Source organism: Oncorhynchus nerka, linkage group LG24 (assembly GCF_034236695.1).
Source record: "Oncorhynchus nerka isolate Pitt River linkage group LG24, Oner_Uvic_2.0, whole genome shotgun sequence".
Taxonomy (NCBI): Eukaryota; Metazoa; Chordata; class Actinopteri; order Salmoniformes; family Salmonidae; genus Oncorhynchus; species Oncorhynchus nerka.
In genome coordinates, this window is record NC_088419.1 from 30,288,444 (window position 1) to 30,313,856 (window position 25,413).

Consider the following 25,413-nt stretch of genomic DNA (forward strand, 5'->3'; position numbering starts at 1 on the left):
TCTTGTTAAAATGACTTTATAATCATACAGTACATCTTTCATATTGGACCAAAAGGCATGTGGCAACGTGAAACAGACTACTAAGGCCTGTGGTTCTTATGGAATAATGTCAATGGTTCACCATTCCTTAAACAGGTTAGAGCTTCATAAAATTTCAGTGTACTCAAAAATAATACAGTACATCTGACTGATCAAACCAATATCTGCACAGTAGAAACAGTAATCACAGAATATATAGGGACATACTTTTACATGAACGACATAAGGCACTTGGTCAGTGAAATATCCCAAACACTTTAATTGCACAGGGACACTGCTCATGACAGCTTGATATGACAAAAGTTGACTCTTTAGATGTAGTCTCTTTGCTGTCAACATAAACTTTCAGATGCGGGTTTTGAATTCATTGCAAGAGCAGGCACATTGGCATCAGCTTTTGGCGTGTTAAACTCGACAGAATTGCACTTTACTTTTAAAGTCCTGTTAAAACAGTAGAGTTTCTTGGGAGAGGCTGAGGATGCCCTCTCTTTTTTGGGGTTCTGTTTGCACATTTTGACACTTTCTTCCCATGTGACGGGAGTAGTACTGGTTTCAAGCTTCTTGTTGCCAGGCATCTTATGACCAGCGTCCTTTTGCATCGTAGTGGACACAAAATGATCCACGCTCTGATCCCTTGGAGCGTTTACCGTTTTCTCTTCCTCCCTCTGTGTTTCATGATTGGCTATGCAGCACCCTGTGTGTATGTGAGCTAACGTGCAGCCCAGAGCAGAGGCAGGAGGCCTGTGAGTCTGGGCTGGGGTGGTGGGGCTGCCACTAGGGCCAGAGGATGCTCCAGTCCGGTGTACTTCCTCCAGCCCAGCTGGGTCTGAGGCAGAGTGTTGGTCCCTGGGGAGGCCACCTGTGAGGGGGACAGTGTGAACACAGTAGTTTCTGAGGTGGCAGTTGTGAGGGCCCTGTCTGGGCACCCTGCCCGGGGTGCAGTGGTGGAAATGGGCTGGGGGACAGTGGACATAGTGCATACGGCAACCTATTGGTTTGTAGACTGCGTCCAGAGTGGAAAGGAGGGTCTGGCCTTTGTTGGCATGGCTGCCTGTGAGGGGGAATGGGGACTCCTGGGTGGCTTGAGTACATGGGTGGGGGGTCCACTGCATACCCATAGACTGGTGAGGGGATCTCCACATGTGCAGGTTGTGTTATGGGAGTACTGGCATCTGGGTGTGGCGTCAGTCGCCAGTATGCCCAGTCCATTTTCAGAGCAGGGACCTCTGCCAGACTCTGCCTTGCTCTTAAAGGGGATGTGTGTGCAGGGGGCAGAGTGGGGGGCTATTCCATTATAGAGCTGGGCGCACGTCTCCTGTTCCTCTGCAGGTTTCTCCTCGTTCTTTTGGTTCGAGGCTAACGGTTCCAGCTCGTAATGCTCATGCTCCACCTCTCCTCCTCGACTGTCCAGTTGGTACTTGGTGCCATGCTTGCCCAGGGGCGAGGGGACGTTGGTGGTGCCCTCTTTGAAAGCCTGGCACTGAAACCTCTTGGGCAGGGGGATCTGTCCGCAGGTGCCCTGGGGGCCCAGGCAACGGCACATGCACTGAAAGAAGAATGTGGCAAAGGCCCAACTGATGCACATGATGAGCATCATGAAGGTGCCCAGCTGGGTATAGGCCAGCACTGTGGACGGCATCATCATCGCCCCGGCAACAAAGGTGGTGAGCGCCGCCATGGCGATAGCAGAACCCATCCGGCCAAGGGAGAAGACTACCTTCCCCTCGCGGTCAGGCTCGGGGGCAAGGCGATAGGCGACTCCGTAGTGCACGGCGAAGTCCACCGACAGACCCACTGCCACCGAGATGGTGACCGACTCCAGCACGTTGAGCTCCCAGCCCAGGAGCACCAGCGAGCCCACTGTGACGAAGATGGTCCCCGCGATGGAGAGGATGGCGTAGAGGCTGATGATGATGTTCCAGGTGGTGAGGAGCATGACCACGAAGGCCACCACCACGGACAACGCCATGGCGATGAGCGTGCCGTCTGATAGGCTGTCCTGCAGGTCATAGAACTCCAGGTTGCTGACGAACCAGCCGTATTTCAGCCCGTCTGGGGCATTCTTCAGCTCCTCCTGAATCCAGGTGTCCACCTCGTGGTAGAACTGGTGCATCTTCTCATAGGCCAGTGTAAACAAGTAGGTGCTCTTGAACTCCAGGACGATGGCCCGGATGGTGTCGTTTATGTCAAAACGAGGCCCGGGGGTCTTACTGTCCAGGTGGAAGCTGGTGCTGCGGTCCAGCTCCATGATGGCTCTCTTGATGCACAGCTCAAAGACATCCTGCTTGTAGGGGAAGGTAGACTGGCTGCAGCAGGGGTAGACAGAGGCCTCTTCACAGTCCCGGTTCTCCATCCACTGCTTGAAGGTCTCGATGAAGCAGCTGGTGAAGTCCTGCTCCTCCGACTGGAACACGAAGCTCTGGTTCCTCAGCTTCTGGCAGAAGTTGAGAATCCAGAGCTGGGAAGCCGGGCTGGCGATGTTGAAAGTGTTGTCCAGCATCAGCTTGCCTTTGTTCTTGGGGTTGAGGGGGTCCCCGTTGTCCACGGGGGTGACCCCCCAGATGATGGTGATGGGCATGTGCAGGTCCTCCCCATGGTGGACCCTCTCGAACATGAACAGTTTCTTGTACTCAGCGTCGTAACGCTCAAACGGGTGGGAGGAGCGGAACACTTTGAACTCAGACAGCTCCAGAGAGGGTAGCTTCATCTTGGGGTTGACACACACCACGTACGCCCCTCCCACTGTGAAGGCCAGGAAACAGAAAAGCCAGAGGTAACGCAGTTTGATCACGATGCACGGCAGCACCTTCTCAAAGAAGATCCTGGAAGCCTCAGAGATGGTGAACAGGCACTTGTTTGCTTTCTGGCACAGATTGGCCCAGAGGGTGCGGGTGCAAAGCCCTGTCTGCTGGTGGGGAGGTTTAGAGCAGGTGAAGATGTTGGGCAGGTAACGCTCATGGAGCACCACCACGGCTGGCAGCCAGGTCACCATCAGTATGTAGTTAACCAAGATGGCCGTGCCGGCGTAGACGCCGAAACAGCGGATGGCGGTGATGTTGCTAACGTAGTTGGCATAGAAGGCGGCGGCCGTGGTAAAGCTAGTGACGAACATGGAAAGGGCGGCGTGCTGCAGAGTGATGCTCACGGTCTCGGACAGCTCAGCGTTGGGCTTGTCGAACTTAGTGTAGTTCCACACGTCACAGAGGACAAAGGCGTCGTCTGCCCCGATGCCCACCAGGATGATGAGGGCCGTGAGGTTCATGAAGGGGAAGAACTCAAAGTCGAACACCATGCGGTACAGGAAGTAGGACACAATTAGGGAGCTGATGATGGCAATCATGGTCATCAGGGTGATGAACACAGAGCGGGTGTACACACACATCACAACCAGCACAATTACTATGGCTATGGCTGGATACACGGTATCCGTCAGTAGGTAGTCCTGGAACAGATTGTGTTTGATACCGAACTCTATCCCCGTGATGGTGGTGACGCCGTCCGAGGAGTTCCAGTTCTCAAAGTTGTCCAGGTAAATGTTCATCATGGTCTCCCCTTTCTCTGTCGGAGAAAACAACATGCTGTGTTTAAGGGTGGGGATAAGGTAGTCTGTGTTCTTTGGGCTCAGGAAGTCTTTGTCCACCAGGAAATGGAGGATCTGGTAGATGGCGTTGTACTTGGTGCACTTGCGGGGGACGTTGGTGCACTTAGACTGGTCCTTCCGGCGAGTGGTCATGTCCCAGCAGTCGGGACCCAGGGTTCCGTTGTGGTAGTACTTGGCACAGGAGCGCAGGATCTTGAGGGTGTGTGACACGTCGCGCTCTGTGATCTTCTGGCAGGAGGACTTGTTGGTGAGGATGGCAACGTAGTTTCCCAGGGTCCAGCTGGGGCAGCAGGAGGCGTCAGTGGTGCGCTGGCACAGGCTCCAGTACTGAGGGTGGGAGCGCACCTGGGGACAACACAACAGGAGATAAGAACAGAGTATGACTAGAATAGAACAGAACTATTGACCCAAGGAGATCAGACTCCAGCCATAACATGACTAATATGATGGGGCTTATTGCACCATTTGAAATGAGAAAATGCTGAGGCACATCTTCAACAGTGCTGTTCCACTTACCCGTGTATTGTCCAAATTGCACATAGATTTAATTGCTTGTATGTTCCACAGGTTCTTCCCCTCTGCAGATGTGAATACTAATCTAGAGTATCTGTCACCTACACATACAGTAAAGAGCATCTGGTTAGCATTTCATCACAGTCGAGCATTGTCCGACAAACCCTTAATAGACAAACAGAAGAAGCGTGAAGAGTTTGTACCTGGGACATCACAGAAGAAACTGTCTTTACTGAAGTCCCAGTCAGCTTGTCTTTTATCTCTGTCAAAGTGATCTTCAGCCCACCTGTCCTCTTGGTGACTGGAATAAAAAAGTTGAAGTGTGATTACACTGTTGACATTTCATACATTTGTATAAAAGGTTCCTTTAATTCTGAAGATCTACATGAAAGAATGAGATGTAATCCACTTAAAGCATACATACTATTTTCACTTGGTAACAAAATGAAAAAGACAGTTAAAAATAGGGTCATTCTTAGACAAATGAAGGAAATGGTTTTAGGCCAACCCATTAGTGATGACAAAGCCAGTGATGGTGATCACTCTACTGATGTATGACACAATCCTATTGTTATCATTATTTTAAATATCATAATAATAGCCAGGTCATAGAGGGATTTTCAGGGAGTGACATCCTCTGACCGAGACAGACAGGATGGCCCTTTAATCAGGAGTTTGTCAGAGCAGACTGAGGGGCTGAGGCAGAATGATGCAGAGAGTCCTGCTGACAGGTCTGGCCCTGGAGGCCCCCCAAGTCCACACACACATACTTGCATGTGCAAACACACACCTGCCCTTGATTATTCACCGGGCCCCCAGTGATCGGGATAAGTAATGGAAGATGGGCCTGGGATAGAACAACCTCCCCACCGATCCTTTTGCAGGATGGGATTGAGATTTAGTGTGTCTGCTTGTCTGTCTCTCGGCAGCATTCATCACTCCATCTCCTGGCCTGAGGCCTAAACCTGATCTAGCCTGCTAGAGGGTTAGGAGGAAGACATCAAATGGACAGGATCTGCGTGGTTATACTTGTTACCTTTTCGCCTGCTCATCCGCATACTTGAATGGGTAGTTAGCCAGGGTTGCTTTGTACCCTGTGTTTTTCACCATGTTGTTCCATGTGACTAGTCGCTGGCCTATGGCTGTGCCTCGTGGCTCAAATCCCTGAAGAAATAGAGGACATCTTTTTAGTTTACCAGGAAATTCACCTTTGACATCTTGGACTTTTCACATCCACTCAATATAATGATTTTAGTGTGTGCGAAACAATATGTTGTCCATCTTGGTCAAATAAGGACCAAGATTTTCTATGGAGAAAGTGTTGTGCCTTCCGTCGGCTCGGCCTACTCACCAGTAAAGGGTCTGAGAAGTCTGGCAGGTCTGGCACCAGGATACCCACCAGGGCACACACCACGATGAGGACTGTACACACCCCCAGGACCACCACTGGCCAATCAGCAATCAGCTCTGCATAGCTGAAGATGAAGGACAGGTATTGATTAAACAAGGCTTGTGGCTTTATAACTATACGAATATGACATGTACTGATAAGCACGCAGAAAAGAGAAGGGCACACGGATACACCAGTAGAACATCAAAAAGAGTAGAAGGTGCTCATTAAAATGCCATTATTGAATATTTTGTAGTTATTCAAGTATATTCAGTGTTCTGACATGAGAGAAATTACTTAAAGGCATATTTTGTAAAGGAGCATGGGTGACTGTTAGCAGGTTCCAGGTACAGAGAGCCCTTTTCACTACACAGGAATGACAGCTCGGCTGGGTTTTGATGGACTCAAGGAGAGAGAAAAGCTTTCTTAATAATATATATTTATTTTTGGGAGGTCTTACCTTTTGGGGAACCGAAAAGGCCTTGCAGGGCTGCAAAACAAAGGGAGGTAAATCAGGTTTACATTTAGGAGTCAAAGCAACAGCCAATCAAAACCAGATTTGCCTCGGCATCCGTGCAGGGGGAACATGTTTTTGAGCAGCAATGCAGCACACACCTTGTGGGGAACAACTCGCAGTATTCAAACTAACATAAACAAAAAGAGGCCCCATTCGAGTGTAACTTTTTTCATTTTAAAAATACCAATCAATTGTTCTTTAGGTAATATATCAAAATAAATAAAAAAACATGCACAAATGTGCAAGTGAATGAAGAATCTATTACGCTAACTGTTTTAGGCAACACAAATCACTTTTAGGTCAGCTTTGTGTTTCTAATCTACAAAAACCCCACACACTGCTGCAGTGCATGAAGAATCTGTAAAGCTTAGCTAAAAGATTTAGAGGACTAGAGTCCCATTAGTGGTGATGTCTCCTGTGCCATAAACACAGACAGAGAGGATCTACACTGGGCTTCCCCGTTGCCATATGAAGCTTTCAGCTGCTCTGGATTTGTCTGGACTAACCATCAGCACCTTCCCAGAGCAGTGGGAAGTCACAGGGAATCAGATACTACCACCGGATCACACAGGCCCGGTACAGATAAGAGCAAGGCCAGAAGGGTGAAGGCAGGGGGAGAGTAGAGGTGGAAGGGGTGGGTTGGAGATGTCTTCACATGCAATATACACAATGCTCATGACAGCAAATGACAGAGAGAGGAGATGAGGAGAGACTCACGTGATCACAGCTGTGACAGAGAAATCTGTGGAAATGGACAGACTGTCCTAACTTTATGTCCAAGGAAGGACATCATGATTTCTACTGCAGCCTTGATGTTTATCCACATTCTATTCACTGCAACCTGCATGAGTATTGCACTACCAGTCACAATTTGGCACAGACCTCACAGCCCACATCAGGGACTAGGTAAGATTACACACAAGAAACGAAAACAAGGAAATCAGTATCCCAAACAGGAAGTGGACTCAGACGATCCTCTGCCTCAGCCAATCACAGCGCACGCACACAGGATATTTCAGCGTGATTGGAGCAATATGGCCAAGAGATGGATGTATTTTTCCTCCTTCCCTTTAAAAGGGAATCCATGGAATGCTATAATTAGTGGTTGCCATGGCACGGCGAGGCAGAGATGGACAAAAGCTATTGGCGGGAATTTTTCACCACTAACAACTTCTGGGGAGGCAGTAAATCCCCTTTAAAGTTAGCTGGACATGTTAATACGACAACCAGATGTTGTATGGAACTGGCTTAGAACAATTAGCATATTCTAGATAAGGTAAGTCCCATTAACACTACCACATAGAAATGGAGTGAGACTCCTTGCTATACTTTTGCATTCAAGAAAAATAGCCAGTGATTCACCTTTTAAAATGTGACAGCCTGATACTAACCAACAATGCCTAATGAAAAACACATCCCCCTTAAGTTAGCATTGTTTGCCATGGAAAAGTCTAACTTAATTTATTGCTTTTGTGTGCTGTCCATTAGTTTCCATGTAGGGGCCTTGAACGGCGGAATTCGGGACAGAGATATTATGGTCCAGAATGAAGTAGAGTTATTGGAAATAGTTGGACTGGATTCATAAAACATCTTTAGTTGAGGAGCCATCAAAAAGAGCACTGCTGCCTATTTATCTGCAAGATCTGTTTTGGATCCTGATTGCATTTCAGACAAATAAGATGTATTAAACAGAGGACTATACTGTGGATTCACGACAGATATCCTCAGATACTATGGCTTCCACATGAAACAAACTTTCAAATGTTTTTTTTTTCCCTCTTTCAAAAAAGTATAGGCCAAGATTAGGAATTGAAGTTGGCATTCAAAAGACAAGCTTTGTGTTTCAATTCTCTTGTTATCCAATCTGTCGATGAGAGCAGCAATGTGAAGAAACGCAGACTAAAAATGTTTTTAAGGAGGCGGCAGTGGGGTGGGGAGGAGAAATCCGTTGACTGATGATCGCAGTCTCTAAATCCAGCAGGATGACAAACCACGAGTCTGGTTTTTCCCACTCCTCTGATCCCAGTCCCCCTTCACACAAACTCCCCACATTTCTTCCACAAACTTACAACAGTTACCCTTCCTAAATGTTATTCTATTTATCAGAAAGGGGAATGTTTATGGATCACTGGGTTAATAAATAAAGGAACTTTGGAGCAGTGGCTGGGTTAGGCTGAGGCGGCCATGTTGACGTGTGGTGGAGTGAAGGGAGGCGAGAGGGGTCAGGGGTCACAGAGCTGAGGGGGGAAAACTGCTAACAGACACGGCAGATATTTCTGGAAATCGGGGGCTGCATGAAGCTTTCAAGTTAGGGCAAGAGCAATTACTGTCAACTCTCAATTATTCGCTCCTGTGATTAAAACTCGCTGGAACACTGCACACAATTAGAGGCTCATTCAAGCGATGGAATTATAAGATTGGCTTGAGGGTGGAATCCAAATATCAGCGTGATGCATTAGGCATTACATATTGTAGCGAAATGTTGAGTAAAATAAATAAATAATATATATATCATCAGGGAGTAGCCACAAGCATGCACTTAAAAGGGAGTCAGATGAACTCGTGGATACCATTTTTATGTCTCTGCGTGCAGTTTGAGGGTAGTTGTTTACTAGCACAATTGCAACCTAGCATAAGCGCAGTGACTGGAAGTCTATAGTATCTCATTGCACAAACGCTAGTTAGCATTGGCTCGCAAAACTCCCACCAACTTCCTTCATACTGGGCGCAGACATAAAAATGGTATTGACGAGTTCACCTGACTCTGGGGAAGTAGATAAAGGGCCTCATTGCCAAAATCCAGAAGCATCCCTTTCAGCTCATCAACTTCCCCTGTATACCTTAAATAGATTATAGGTACATACAAGCTTGTAAGAAATAATACTGTAACATTGTACTTGCAAGTTAGTTACACAACTCAGGTCTCTGATAAGGTTTATTTGGAGATGAGGCCTCTGGATGCAAGCGTGTATGAGAAAAGATGAGTCTGAATCCGAGATTATTGCTGTATAATAAGTCTAAGCGCAGTGTGTATGTGTGAGTGCAGAAGGGACACGGACAGCTACATCCGCCAGTGAACTGGATCTGGAGGCCACACCTGCCATCTCCACATTCTTGGGATTGAAATATGGGCGTGTGCAAATTCCAGGCAAACAGGCCGGATTTCAACACTGTAGCCAATAGTTACAAGCTGTCCAAGAGATGTCTTTATTATCCTGTGACCTCGCTCCCTTTATAGCAACCAGCTTAACCCCATTCAGAACCACAATCCAAGGAATGTGAGGGTATTGCACATGCCATCACCAACCCTGCACTGCGCTAACCAGCAGACATCTTTGTAAACTAGTCCAAGAAGGGCGAATTACGCAATACACGAGTCACTATGCAAATAATGAATAATGACGTGTCGTGAATTATTTAACATAAGCCTAGTCACTTATGGTGTTCAGATGTTTGCTAAATAGGCTAGGTCCATGGTGAACATTTTAACCATACTAGGGTTGGGCGATGTCAACCTTTTTCCAATCGTGATTATGTATGTACCCATATGATGCCATTTCACCCCCGATTGGCCAACCAAAATTGTATTTAAAAAAAAATAACGACAGTTGGGCTATAATGCAAAATCGAACGCAAACTGGTTGAATCATGACGAAAGTTAATGTTGTTGAAAGCCTGGGCAGAGCCTAAGTGCAGGAAACTCTTTTCTAATATCCCTTTCTGGAGGAGGAGCTGCAGCATGGAGGTGTGTGTGTGTGTGTGTGTGTGTAGTTGAAGTCGGAGGTTTACATGCACCTTAGCCAAATATATTTAAACTCAGTTCCTGACATTTAATCCTAGTAAAAATTCCCTGTCTTAGGTCAGTTAGGATCACCACTTTATTTTAAGAATGTGAAATGTTAGAATAATAGTAGAGAGAATGATTTATTTCAGCTTTTATTTCTTTCATCACATTCCCAGTTGGTCAGAGGTTTACATACACTCAATTAGTATTTGGTAGCATTGCCTTTAAATTGTTTAACTTGGGTCAAGCGTTGCGGGTAGCCTTCCACAAGCTTCCCACAATAAGTTGGGTGAATTTTGGCACATTCGTCCTGACGGAGCTGGTGCAACTGAGTGATGTTTGTAGGCCTCCTTGCTCGCACATGCTTTTTCAGTTCTGCACACAAATTTTCTATGGGATTAAGGTCAGGGCTTTGTGGTGGTCACTCCAATACCTTGACTTTGTTATCCTTAAGCCATTTTGCCACAACTTTGGAAGTATGCTTGGGGTCATTGTCCATTTGGAAGACCCATTTGCAACCAAGCTTTAACTTCCTGACTGATGTCTTGAGATGTTGCTTCAATATATCCACATACTTTTCCTCCCTCATGATGCCATCTATTTTGTGAAGTGCACCAGTCCCTCCTGCAGCAAAGCACCCCCACAACATGATGCTGCCACCCCGTGCTTCATGGTTGGGATGGTGTTCTTCAGCTTGCAAGCATCCCCTTTTCCCTCCAAACATAACGATGGTAATTATGGCCAAACAGTTCTATTTTTGTTTCATCAGATCAGAGGACATTTCTCCAAAAAGTACGATCTTTGTCCCCATGTGAAGTTGCAAACCGTAGTCTGGCTTTTTTATGGCGGAGCAGTGGCTTCTTCCTTGCCGAGCGGTCTTTCAGGTTATGTCGATATAGGACTCATTGTACTGTGGATATAGACACTTTTGTACACGTTTCAGCTAGCATCTTCACAAGGTCCTTTGCTGTTGTTCTGGGATTGATTTGCACTTTTCGCACCAAAGTACGTTCATCTCTAGGAGACAGAACGCGTCTCCTTTCTGAGCGTATGACGGCTGCCTGGTCCCATGGTGTTTATACTTGCGTACTATTGTTTGTACAGATGAACATGTTACCTTCAGGAGTTTGGAAAATGCTCCCAAGGATGAACCAGACTTGTGGAGGTCTACAATTTTCTTTCTGAGGTCATGGCTGATTTCTTTTGATTTTCCCATGATGTCAAGCAAAGAGGCACCGAGTTAGGCCTTGAAGGTAGGCCTTGAAATACATCAACAGGTACACCTCCAATTGACTCAAATGATGTCAATTAGCCTATCAGAAGCTTCTAAAGCCATGACATCAGTTTCTGGAATTTTACAAGCTGTTTAAAAGCACAGTCAACTTAGTGAAGGTAAACTTCTGACCCACTGGAATTGTGATACAGTGAATTATAAGTGACATAATCTGTCTGTAAACAATTGTTGGAAAAATGATGTGTGTCATGCAACAAGTAGGTGTCCTAACCGACTTGCAAAAACTATAGTTTATTAACAAGAAATTTGTGGAGTGGTTGAAAAACGAGTTGTTTTCATGACTCCAACCTAAGTGTATGTAAACTTCCGACTTCAACTGTATATGTGTGGTGAGCTGTGATGGGGCAATAACTGTGATGAGGAACGGGCGGTCTTCAGAACTGGATCATAATTGCTTTATTTTACCTAATAAAATAGGGGGGAAAAGCATTTGTTTCATCCATCATAAACCGGTGATTGAGAATAGCCTTGGCTTAGGCTACAGACTTTCATTCTGGTTATTTTTGAAAGCCACAACTTTAGGACCTTTTGTAGCCTAGAATATATAAGCCATTTTTCGTAACTTTAACTCGTCTTAAGGCTTTTATGATAGGCCAGTAAGAGGAATTAGGATGGGTTAATGGCCATTTGGTTTGCAACCTCGATTGGAGGTTAGCATAACTTATTTCGCTTAAACTTGTCATTTTTATTATTTGTGTCCTCATTATTAGTCCTTTTTTTAAAACATCTAAAAACACAAGATAGTTAAGGTGTACATTATATTAACAAAAAATATGAATGGGTGTAAGCTATAGACTAAAGCCCATGCATCCGACAGACAATATTCTCTAACATTTCGCGCTGCTTTGGTGGAATTCTCCGCTCTGTCTGGACTACATTCCTCTCTTGCGTTCTGTATCACATATTTATTGAAATAAGTTATAGCAAATAGGAACAGGCAAATTACTAGGAATGTCACTTGTGTGCTACCCTGCTCCAAGACTCCGTTCTTTACTGCGGGGCAACTGTCAAGTTCAAATAGGCTAAACCATCGTCTGTCGCATCACAATGTCATCACCATTGACAATAGCTGTCAATCATCATCGATAGACGATGCCACCTTAATATCGCCCGACCCCAATTCCTACATAATACCACCAATACTAATGAATAATCACACATCTCATATCATAAACATGACTATGGATGTCATGTCAGTCTTGACACAGATTCGACGGGAGGCAGTACTAGACGAGTGTGTTGTATGTTGGCCTATTCTTATGGCAGAACAACAGGTCTAAGTCACGTTCAGAACAAGAGGCTCCACAAGACCTCCCAGCAGCGGAACCAATGGCTTTCAGCTGCCAGCCCCAACCCATTACGTCCAACATCCGCCGTCAGACCTGGAAGACTGGGCTTCTGAAAGATGGGAGACTGTGTTCCCATTTGCTGCTTGCATGACCGGGACTCCTCTACTGCACAAAGTCAAGGAGCGGAACCAACGGCAAGCAGCTGTGCTGACCAGTCATCTGCTCTCCCAGTGTCTTTATGAAGACGTCCAACAACTTAAGTCCTGGAAGCTGCCTGGTAAGGAGATCTGGACGTTTTAGCATGCTTGACATGAGCTGCCCGCCCTTAGTTGACACACAGTTACTGCTTTAGCCAACTCTATTGCAGTTGTCATGCTGGCTAAACAGAATGGTAACCAGGCTAGAGTTGCCCTGCCTGTTGTGGTGGCCATTTTGAGACTAAACCTCCCACACATAATTTGGTCCAATGTCAAGGTACACCCTCCATTAAGACTTATGTGATAAGGTGCATACATGTCTAGACAGAAAGGTAAACTCATTTAAAAAAAGCCCAAGCACCACATATTCCTCTGTTTACCTACAATATCCAGTTTCAAGCACAGCGGTGCCGCTAGCTCCTGCCTGGGTCTCTTTGATCCAGCATGCTACTGTTTGTTGCCCTGGGACTGATCTCAGAGATAATCAGAGTATTTTTTGCGTAAAGAGATCCATTTTTCACCCTTTTCATCTCCTTCTCCCCAGACATCCTCTTCACACTACTCTATACATGTTCTCTGCTCTCTCCGGGCCATCTAAGGCCACAGTGTCTGAAGGCTCTCCAGCTCTAACCGCAGCTCTTGACAAAGAGGGTTTGGCAAGACGGCGCTGTGACATCTTAGAGGTGTCTGGTGACACAGCCGTCTGGTGAGCTGCAGACCACAGCCAAGGGCTGTTGGGACTGTGAGGCTGAGCGTCAGTGATGGAGTCCGACCTGTCCTCTCTGGGCTGAGAGAGTGAGTGTGAGGAGGGGGCCGGCCGAACTGGAACATTCCAACCGTTAGCTAAGTTCACCAAGTGCACAGAGGCAGGAGAAGAAAAAAAAGAGACAAAGCAAAGTGATTCATAGGAACCCTCACATCTACAGTACATCAGAGTGATGTCAGGACACCGAGCTGCATGCATTTTCATGTAAATGTGTGAATATGAATTAAATCCAGGATGAAAAATACAACCGTGTATTCTCAAGACAGGTTTTGAACTACTATAAGAACAAATGAGAGGGGAGTAGCACTGATTGTAGCACTGGAGCGAAGTGTACCTACTGGACACATTTTGACGAAGGTCCATTATAAACAAAATAAACCATGCAATTCTGTACATACGAGTGAGCGATTATTCCTTGACCTTATATACACCACTTGGACAGGTTGTTATAAGGGCATCCACAAATGTTACATGCTAGTAACTATTTATATAGCATTACACAAATGTTATCAAATCTTCCATTATGCTCATTTCCCCAGGGAGCCGAGTCAGCCGTGGGAGAACCTGTAGTGCAGGCCTAGAGCCTCAGAGTGTGGAGATAATACCAGCCAGCCAGCCACAGCCAGCCTTTTATCCACATGAAGCCTCAACAACTGTTCCCTCCACCAGAAGAAGAAAAAAGAGAGCAACCTAATTTGAAGTTATGACAGAGTGCTGTTCAGATCCAGCTTTGATCCTGGTTTATAGGATAGTATGGCTCTTTGATCTTGGGTGGGTACCTTTATGGGCTTTGCTTTGCCTCATGCTCAGGGGCCATACAGTATAAAGCGGGGTCTGGAGCAGAGCCACTGGGAGCTCACCCCTCTTATTATCCACCCGCGCAGGTACGGGGGTCAGCTGCCTCACCCCCTGATTCCCTCTCACCCCCCAACTCCCTCACCCATGGACGAGAGCAGCCGGAGTAGGGGAAGGTTCACACATAGGACACACTACTAGCGTTTGTCCTTGATGAACTTCTTCCCATCACTCATCATTCGGGGAGGAATAAGGAAAAACACCACAGCTACCCCGCTCTATCCCCCCTCTTACATTATAATACTGACATTTGAAAAAGGGCATGAACTTACCCTCTGGTCTTTAGAACTTCCTGAAATGTTCATGACTTAACAACATGTAACTTGGATCATTAAGTTGGGTTTCTTCAGGTGAAAACGTCTAACATCAACAAACGTGGCTTACAAGCTTTTAAGAGACCCAGATTGCCACCTTCAACAGCAAATGAACTGCTGAAGTAACTGGCCCGGAGGGTCCAATTGCTCAAGTTTTACAACAGGCAGAAGTGTCTCTGAGTGTCAAAGTAGGTGATAAATTGTCCCTGAGGGGGAAGAAAAAAGCTTTTTGGCCCAATTCTGTTGGTCCTGAGTAAAGGTATGCATGGGGTAAAAACATTATCTACAACATCGCAACCCTGAGCCCTGGGGGCAGAAACAGAGTAGTGTTGACCTATCTCTCAGTGGAACTTCTCCCTGTACTCATGTAGCAGGCTAAATCACACACACACACACACACACACACACACACACACACACACACACACACACACACACACACACACACACACACCTCTCCCTTGATCAGGAATGGGCTGGAGTGCGTGCTGTGGTGTACTAGGCTACTGCCTGTGCTTAACTCACTCCACATAGATGCAGAGCTGTTCTAAGAAGCCAACCGAACGCTCTGGAAGCTAACTGGGTAGTTCTGTGGAATTACAGGGTGGAGATAAAATAGAACCAGGCCGCTCCCTCCCTCCATCCCTGCTTTCCCTCGTGTTGTGTGTCTTTCTGGGGCAGGCGGTGCTCGTCTCTCCTTTCCCCTGATCTCCCCACAGACACCAGGGTGCATCTTTAGCAGTCAGTGTTGAGGCTGGGCGTGATGGATGTCTCTGTATAGTGGTTAATGGGCCAAATGGATCAAATGCTAGCGTGAAAAGCCCTGCTGCTACTTCACAAGGGTTCACATTGAGGACTCCAGGCTCCTCAGACCGCAGAAGGCATCGCAAACAGTTGTTATTCTTGATAATGCGCAAAGCCTTGTCAAACTGGCACCCTGAAATCCATAGCACAAAGATCATTTTCAGGCCGCCTGGCCGGTCGGGGCTTGCAGCTGTCAGACAGTTTGGGTATATTAGTTAATGTTTCCAAAAGAGATCTCTCACTGGGGAAAGATACGAGTCGTGATCTAAAAAAAACAAATAAAAAGTTAAGGGAAATTTTTGGGAGGCTATGAATTCATGTCATATTCAACTGACAGGAATTCTTAAATTCATCCAATATAATTAAACATTCAGGCCGGATGAGGTGTCATGTTTAATACGTGTTCCTGTGCACCAGGGAAACCCCCTACCTCCAGTCAAAAAACTGTACTTGAGTACGAAATCAAACAGGCGTGAGTTAACAAAAATAGACCTTTCTATAGAAAAGGGAAGAAATGCCAGCTATCCGAGAAGGCATGAAACCAATCCAAACTTGTGGCCGCTAAAATAACAGGAATGTAGCAGGAAGCGATGCATGGGCAAAAGCCCTCCCCGGGTGAGTGGAGAGAGAGGTTATAATCATGACGTGACCCTGGATAGTTCAGTGTCAGCGGGCTCTTTGGGGGTTGTTCAGCCATGAAAGGTCAGGCCAGTCTCGGCAGAACACAGGTAGATGCCACTCTCTATCTGGGAGTGCAGCTGGAGCCGAAAAGGTGCCTTGAGAGCATTCTATCAAAACAAATGACAGGCTTGGAAGAACCCAGAGCCTGAAAACCTATTGAGATGAGGCTAACTGTAGTCAAACGGCAGCCAAACAAGCTGACTTCCCAAGGTCACAGACTTATCTACTGCTCTGACTGATCCTTTTCCCCCAGATCCTCAAATCATAGAAAAACAGTCACCATCTTACCAGACACTGACAATCTTAATGCATTTCCCAGACCACCATATAGATCCTTCCGCTGCTCAACCGTTCAGCTGAGCTGACCTTTTCCTTCATAGTGGATTTCCATCCTTACATCCAAGGATAAATCCATTCACTTCTCAGAGTAAAAACAGAGAGATCGAGAATGACAGTCATTTTACAATGGGAGGATTAATATGCTGCATGTGTCTCAACAGGAGTTCTATAGTTCTTGATTGTATAGTTCTTGGACAAACACACAAAAGCCTGAAAAGCCCTGGGGAAGAAACTCCAGTGCAACCTTATCGGAAGGAGGAGGGGGTCTCCATAGCTGGGCGTAACGACCAAGTGCTGTGATCATACACATAATCCTCTGCCTAATCTCGCGGATTACAGCCTTTGAGATCAAACTGATATTTGACACGATCTTGTCTGACTGCGTACCCTCAAATTACCAAGGCATTAAAAGGCCTCTCCCTCCATGCGAAGAGGGATTCTGTGGCGCACCGTGCTCCAACACGAGGGAAAAGGAGATGCCCAAAGCCCTGCACGTCTGGGGCCAGCCAGGGACTGGGAGACTGTACCAGACAGCCAGGCTTATCCTTCTCTCTTATCTTCCAATCTCCAATCTCTCTGGAGACATTGGAGGCACAATACCACTGTAAAGGGGATCGGATTTGAGAGCAACTCAACATTGGCCTTTAATTCAAACCTGCCATCACAGAACAAGAGGGACCTGTTTACTAAATACAGAGCCGTTCAACATTAGAGAGGCACATGGCAGAGGAACATCTGCTCTTCATTCAGACATGGATTATATATATCTTTTTTTTTTAAACGAAAGCCACAGATGCCAGTGAATGCATCCAAATGGCTGAAATGCTATTCTTTGCCACATTCTCCCACCCAACTGCATAATGTGCGTGGATGGAGTTTGTACCCACCCAATACGAGTACATAAACCGAAGCTCTCACAGCCACCCACAGAGAGCATCTCTCTAATGGACTTACAGGGATCTAAATCCATTTGGCAGGACATTTCCATGCGAAAAGTAAGCAAAAATATAGTCTTACACAAATCAACCTCCCCGAAAGTACTTACTACCATGAAGAGGAGCTGAGCTGAGTAAATAATTACATCTTCAATATTTATATTTTATTTGCTGTTAAATATAGAACTGTGTAAATGATTAGGGGTGAAAAACAAGATGCAAAATAAGTCCCACTTAAAGAAATGTTTGCCAAAAAAACGTGTTCAGATCCACCATCCTAGTCTGAACGCAGGGAATGTGCAAGTCACATGTGGATTTTTTTTTTATTCAAAACTTTCAACTCACGTGTCCCAGGACAAAACTCTACCGAAGCCTCTAACAACTAGTCATACACCACCAAGAACAAACATATACAACTCCCACAAGAGTCAAAACTATTGTTGATTCTTAGTGTACGTTCAAAACATGTACTTGAGGGTCTTTCTGCCTCTGGTCCACCATTACAATATGGAGATGGAGCAGGGAGGATAGACATACTTGCAGAGATGATCTAGTCTGGCTGAGCTGTGCGTTGGTACTGTCTGTTTGTCTGGGAAATAGGACAGACAGACCATCAAACCATCAGCACCTCTTCTAGAAAAGCCTCAGAGCCGATGAGAGAGGGGAGGCTTGGGAGAGGCCAGGGGGACATTCCCTGTGGATTGACTGGACGGGCTGGGGCCTGGGGAAGGACAGCGGCCCTGTATCCCCTGGGGCTCTCAAAGCTCTCTTTCATTGGGGCTTGGGGGTGCAGGGAGGGCGGTGGCTCTGGGGCTGGTATTGTGCTCCCTGGGTGCCTGGCTGGCTGACCCCTCCTCCTCCCTGCATCTGCTGGCTTAGCTGACCCCTGGGCCTACAGGTTATCTCCAGAGGACAACAACCTGGACCTCCACATAGCAGAACATTCAGGACTGGGACAACAGGCAGGCAGAGGGATTATATAGCTGAATTTAGAAGAGTGTGTGAGAAGAGAAAGGAAGGCATTTAAAACTATGTATTGATTTCTCAATACAGGGTCCAATGCTGTGGCATGCAAGCAGTTGAATGACTGGCATGGTGTAATGAAAAAAATTAAAATTTAATGTAATCATAGTCAAATATCTGAAACAATTGTCAACATTTGCTATCAGAATTTAAAACCTGCCCTATATACAGTTGGAAAAAAAACACATTCCTCTGAAGCATAACTGGGGAAAAAGTCAAGGCTCCAGTTACATGTATGTACATATGGTACTGCAAATCACCCATAACATTATCGCTAAACACTGTGACTAGGGTGGTATGCTACTGTAATGTTCTGTAATTTATAACTGAATAATTTCTCTCATATATATAACAGTAATTTTACAATGGGTGGATTAATACGCTGCATGTGTCTCGCCAGGAGATACATGCAGCGTATTTATATCACACACACACACACACAGTATCAGTCAAAAGTTTGGACACCTACTCATTCAAGGGTTTTTCTTCATTTCTACATTGTAGAATAATTAGTGAAGACAACAAAACTATGAAATAACATGGAATCATGTAGTAACCAAAAAACAGAAAAAAGTGTTAAACAAATCCAAATATATTTTAGATTTAAGATTCTTCAAAGTAGCCACCCTTTGCCTTGACAGATTTAAACACTCTCAACCATCTTCATGAAGAATGCTTTTCCAACAGTCTTGAAGGAGTTCCCACATATCCTGAGCACTTGTTGGCTGCTTTTCCTTCACTCTGCGGTCCAACTCATCCCAAACCATTTCAAATGGGTTGAGGTCGGGTGATTGTGGAGGCCAGGTCATCTGATGCAGCACTCCACCACTCTCCTTGGTCAAATAGCCCTTACACAGCCTGAAGGTGTGTTTTGGGTCATTGTCCTCTTGAAAAACAAATGATAGTCCCACTAAGCGCAAACCAGATGAGATGGCATATCGCTGCAGAATGCTGTGGTAGCCATGCTGGTAAAGTGTGCTTTAAATTCTAAATAAAACACAGACAATGTCACCAACAAAGCACCCCCACACCTCCTCCATGCTTCACGGTGGAAACCACACATGCAGAGATCATCTGTTCACCTACTCTGCGTTTCACAAAGACACAGCGATTGTATCCAAAAATCTCAAATTTGAACTCAGACCAAAAGGACAGATTTCCACCGGTTAAATGTCCATTGCTCGTGTTTCATGGCCCAAGCAAGTCTCTTCTTCTTATTGGTGTCCACTAGTAGTGGTTTCTTTGCAGCAATTTGACCATGAAGGCCCCTAATCACAGTCTCCTCTGAACAGTTGATGTTGAGATGTGTCTGTTACTTGAATTTTGATGCATTTACTTGGGCTGCAATTTCTGAGGCTGGTAACTCTAATGAACTTATCCTCTGCAGCAGAGGAACTCTCTGCTCATGAGAGCCAGTTTCATCATCGCGCTTGCTGGTTTCTGCAACAGCACTTTCAAAGTTCTTGAAATGTTGCAGATTGACTGACCTTCGTGTCTTAAAGTAATGATGGACTGTCGTTTCTCTTTGCTTATTTGAGCTGTTCTTTTCATAATATGGACTTGGTCTTTTACCAAATAGGGCTATCTTCTGTATACCACCCGTATCTTGTCACAACACAACTGATTGGCTCAAACGCATTAGGAAGGAAAGAAACTCCTCAAATGAACTTTTAACAAGGCACACCTTTATATTGAAATGCATTCCATGTGACTACCTCATGAAGCTGGTTGAGAGAATGCCAAGAGTGTGCAAAGCTGTTATCAAGGCAAAGGGTGGCTAAATATATTTTGATTTGTTTAACACTTATGGTTACTACATGACTCCATATGTGTTATTTCATAGTTTTGATGTCTTCATTAATATTCTACAATGTAGAAAATAGTAAAAAATAAAGAAAAACCCTTGAATGAGTAGGTGTGTTCAAACTTGACTGGTACTGTATAATGTATTCATTTTTTATATCCGTGTCCATATTATTCAGTGTCCATCTGGTTCAAGAAGGGAAAAAAGCCTAATTAATGAAAAAACGCATCTAATCAACAATGGCATTTTCAATTCACTCTGCAACTATTGTCTTTATTCACAGCTGCCATCAAATTCTGGTAGTTTACTGGTAAACTTCAAAAGTTTTCACTAACATACCCTCTCTGTGCAACCCTAACTGTGACATGTTAGTAAGCATTCACTCACCACACATTCGGAAGGGAAATGCAATGAAAGGGCTTCTGTTGGAGAGGCAGGTAATATAGAGATATTCCTGAGGCCACCCCATGGCAGAGAGAAGCACGAACTGGCGCACAAACACACAGTCATCACACACGTACCTGAGGCCGGCCACATTGGGCTGGTTCTGGAGGTGCTCCTGCCAGCGGTGGTGTAAACAGAGGGATGGAGGGGAGGCCTGCAGGCAGCAGGAGCAGGAGCCCGGGTGCAGTTGCAGGGCGGGAGCATGGGTCTGGAAGATGTGGCACTCCTGCTGGTTGCCGTGGCAGCACAAGGGGGGATGGAATGGGCAGCGGTGGCAGCACGGGGGAGGTGGAGACAGCGGAGGAGGCGAGGGGGAGGTGGTGGTGGAAAGTGTGGAGGGCAGGAGCTTGGCCAACCTTTGAGAGTCTGTGAGGTGTGAAGAGGAGGTGGACGAGGAAGGGGCCCTAAGGGAGCCGTTCTGCTTGACAGCGCCCCCGTCCAGACTCACTCTGGATCTCTGCTGGGGCTCCTTGTGTGGAGGCGTTGGCCTTTTTTGGTGCCTATGCCTCTGCTGTGTTCTAGGTGTGGAAACAACGCTGACGTCCCCTCCTTCCGTGTTGCTGAGGCTGGCACTGGAAGCTGGGCTGCCGGTGCCACTGGCCATCGTGGTAACGCTGGGTGGCAGGCTGGCATTGCTGAGGAGCAGGAGGTCACCGTTGGCATCGCTCAGGGCCATGGTCCTCTTCCTGCCGGCCTGGCGCGGGGTTTGCCACTCCTCTGCAGAAGAAAAATGGGAGGAAAAGCAGACAGGCGCATAGTTAACTCTTTACTGTAGCCAGCCATGTTGACGTTCAGTTGAACATTGACTCTATTCACACGGAGCTGATGAGCTGAGCGGAGCAGCAAGGGGAGAGCGTGTGGACGCCTGAGCCCAGGGAACCGTGTGGGCAAAGGGGAGAGAATGAGAGAGTAAAACGCACAAAGGTTCACGCTCAAAACTCAGATATGAACAGAATGCAACGAACGGTTAGCAAAACAGATTATTACCTTGCTCTTTCTAGACGAGGAAGAGGTTGGGACTAGACGAAAGTCAAGGGATCAATCTTCATTGATTTACTCAAAGCTAAACAGCAAATATTAGTCACTTTAACCATATTTCTCTTCTTCATTGCAATTTTTGTCTGAAGTGTGATTTATAAAGTATGAATATGACAGGGTATGAATTGGCAGCCTGTGTGCAGGGAAGCCTGCGCTCTCTCTACATTATGAAATGTATAAAACGGTTTCAACAGAAAGAGATTAAACAGAGGTCTCCAAGTCTTTATGATGCTAGAGTTTCAGCCCCTATGACAGAATATGTGCAGGCTATGTGTAATGTAAAATACCTTCAGTTGGGACATTTTAGAGTAAGAGGGAAAAAAAATAATGTCTGCGGTTTAACCATGATTCGCTTGACACACTTCAAAAGCAGTGAATTGCCTTTCACAGGTAATGCACGGTTGTGGTGGGTTGTGAAGTTGGAACGTTGCCCAACTCCAACCCCCGCTGAAACAGACTTGACGTAAACCCATTTGAATAAATCGCACTCAGTCTATTGTGAAGGGGAGTCCTGTGCGAACCTCATCTCCCTTTAAGACTAATGGCTGAGGTTGTGAGGAAAAACGACTTCTCACTAGTTCCCACACAATACTGTCTACTTCATCCGCATCATGCCTAGGACAGAGATAGACATGGAAGTGCACTAGTAGATGGAAATGTACTACGGTGCAGAAATCCCCCTGAACATAGCAATAAACTATTTCTACCAGATCAGAACTGATAACATTTAGCCTTAAAAATAAATCTACTGAACGTAGTTTATATTCCCCTTGATTTTCCTATTTGATAAACTATGCAACATTTTAAAGGCCTCTCGGCAGTCAAATATTTGATTGTCCTGTGTTTTAAATACATTTCCACACTGTGAGGTTGGAATAATACTGTGAAATTGTGAAAATTAGGATATTGCCTGAAATTTCAGCCTGTTTTGGTGGGATGGAGCTTTGGCCTGTCTGGTGACATCACTAGGTGGTCAATTAGCTAATAGACCAATAAGAGAGTTCCCAAACCTCTGCTAATAACAGCTAGTTTTCTCCTCCCCACTCAGACCACTCCCAGACAGTCCTACCAAAATTCTTTAAGTAAGAATTTTGGTAGGACTGTCTGGGAGTGGTCTGAGTGGGCCTCATTAGTAAGAAGCTATTTTTGATCATTTTAATTGAAAACAATGACAGTAAGGTACTTAATTGTTACCCAGAAATGGTTTGATATAGAGATAAAAACAGCTGCAATGGGCCTTTAAGGCTTCCTTATTTTACCGGCCTTGTAGACATTTTGCTTTTAAAAACCTTCACATATCTGTCAAAACAAACTTGACTCATGACCCAGCTTACTTGCAAATAACTTTCCCTCCAAAAAAACTCACTACAGACCCATTTCTCAAAGTTCGGGTTGCCTCTATGTGAGACAGCATGCAAACACAGTACACAGTCGTAGGCGATATCAAATATTTTGATGGCAAACTAAATGTGTTTGTGTTCAACCAACACCCATTAGGATATATCATATAGCCTACTTGGCTAAACTTCATGTCCATGCAGGGAAACAGCCATGCGACGCAGTGAATGTGAATGATTGTGTTCTGCGACGCCTCAACATGAGTGAGGGGGTAACATGAGACTGACAGCCAGGTCAGGTCGGAGCTGTGGGATTGGGGGAGAAGAACTTCAACCTCTGTCTGAACAGCTCCGAATAGCAGGCAGTGCAGCAGAAACTATGTTTACGTTTTCAGTCTACCATACATGACAAGTTACGAACAATGATTTTTGTTTTTAAGTTGAAAAGCTGGCAATGAAACAATTAAAAAGTATGAAAAAGAGACTTATGTAAGTAGCCTGGACCTTTGTCAATGAAATTGTGATTATTCTTGGCTAAATAATCAGTTGCACAACCTAATAATGCATCCCTCTACCAGTACACATCTGCTTTCAACATTGCTCCACTGCCACAGGAATTCAGCGGGAGGCTGTGTGTGCTCCAATAGTGAGGGTTGCCATCCAGGTGAGACATCTAGGCCAATCTGCAATCTGACACAAACAGGGGACTGTGCCCTTAGGAAATAACGGATCGATCAGTGTGGGACGGATGCCCTAAAAACAAACGCTGACAAAATGTCCTTCATTTATTTTATTTTTTTGTAATAAACAATTAACTATTTATAGCTCCTATTTTCAGTGTGTATCTGCAAACACTGATCTGAAAACTGGAAACTGGAAAGGTTGAGAATAACGGGATGCGTTTTTCTGCTTTCAAGTTGAGTTCATGATTATGGGGTGAGACCTGTGCAACTAGCAGGTATGCAGCAGGAGGCAAAGTACCTCATCCCTTCAATTAAAGCTAATTGACGGTAATTATGAGGACTCAGTCAAGACAGTTAATAACTTCAGCCTAATAACATCTTGGAAACTACAAGCACATGCCTGAGAGGGCTACGTATGAGGACTTTGGCATTCGTATTCTAGTGACGGAGAAGCTTTTGACAAGGCTGCCCCCTTGACCCATTTCCACAGCTGGGTTTTACGTACCTATATGAAGTTGGCTTGCTCAAGGCTAGTAGTGTCTCATGTTTAAAATAGGTAAATAAACTAGTCTGCTGTAGTAATCATAAAATCATGCCGCATACAATCAATGTGAAGCTCAAATGAAGATAGAAACAACACATTTCTTGTCTATTGTATACATTAATAACCATCGTTTATTATACATAATGCATTGCTCCACAGATAAGGAATTTAAAAAAAAAATGTAAATATGTTGCACCATTATGACATAGGAAACCATATAAATATTTTTTGTCAAACGCAGTTTTTGTTAAATCTTCAAAAGTAGGCTATGACCACCATTTTTTTCCCCCATTTCATATATTTGTACTTTTTATACGAAGCTGCTGTCACACAATACGCTTATCCGTTATGTCGGTATGATCATATAGGCCTATTAGCCTACCAAATATTAATGTTGATCAACTAAAGTTATGTAGGCTACACAATGAGAGGAAAAAGCGTGTAAAACAAATATTCTGAGAGGAAGCTACGCCGGTGTTCAGAAAAAGACCGGGACATCCCATTAGGCGTAACATCACTTGCCCTTTTCATTATGTCGTTCCGATACTTTGCAGCAGCGGAGACGGAATCCGCTATCTGTATATTATTATAAAACCCCTCTTTAGTACCATACACAGTAGGAACAACAGACACATATTTAAACCATTTAGATTCAGGTGTATAAACACATCCGTATTTTCAGAGGATCAATCCATAGTCGACATTTAACGGCTACATAAAAAGTACACCGTTTCACAGGTTTGATACCTTATCGAAGTGTTGGAGCTCTGGATGTTTGCGTTCCGTTCGTGCTCGTCGAAGTTTAAAATATTCACCGAAAATGGCTTCGGTTTACAGTATCCACCACTTGTTCAACAAAACACTCCAAAAAAGAGAGAGCAACAAGTCGCAGCGAAAGAAGTTAGAAACTAACGGGGAAGCGGACAGGCAGAATGACAAACACATGCACCCTGTCTCGGGTAGGCGGTGGGCTGGGACTGCGCACTAAGCCCACTGATAGGACGTTTATGATGCTCTGAGACTTTTAACCCAATCAGTGCCTCTGCAGCACACGACAGCTGGGGCAACCGAGGTGCATCACCACTAGGAAACAGCACAACAAACTAACATTTGAGTGTTATGAGTCTCTGACTTATTTCATTATCACAACAGGAAAAGGAAAAACATATTAGGAGCTTGTTTTCGGATGAAAATGTTATTCAGTCAATCACTGACTATTATT

The 25,413-nt window shown here is 45.2% G+C and overlaps 1 protein-coding gene across 1 annotated transcript; it reads right to left on the reverse strand.

The window, feature by feature from the left end:
* Positions 1-25,176, reverse strand: LOC115107829 (protein dispatched homolog 1-like). Its single transcript, XM_029631489.2, is given in 9 exon segments — positions 1-1,171; positions 1,174-3,985; positions 4,157-4,254; positions 4,357-4,454; positions 5,190-5,317; positions 5,505-5,628; positions 6,004-6,033; positions 20,667-21,306; positions 24,939-25,176. Coding segments are annotated over 8 exon segments (4,689 nt in total). The 5' UTR covers positions 21,266-21,306; positions 24,939-25,176; the 3' UTR covers positions 1-371.
* Positions 25,177-25,413: the final 237 nt, after the last annotated feature.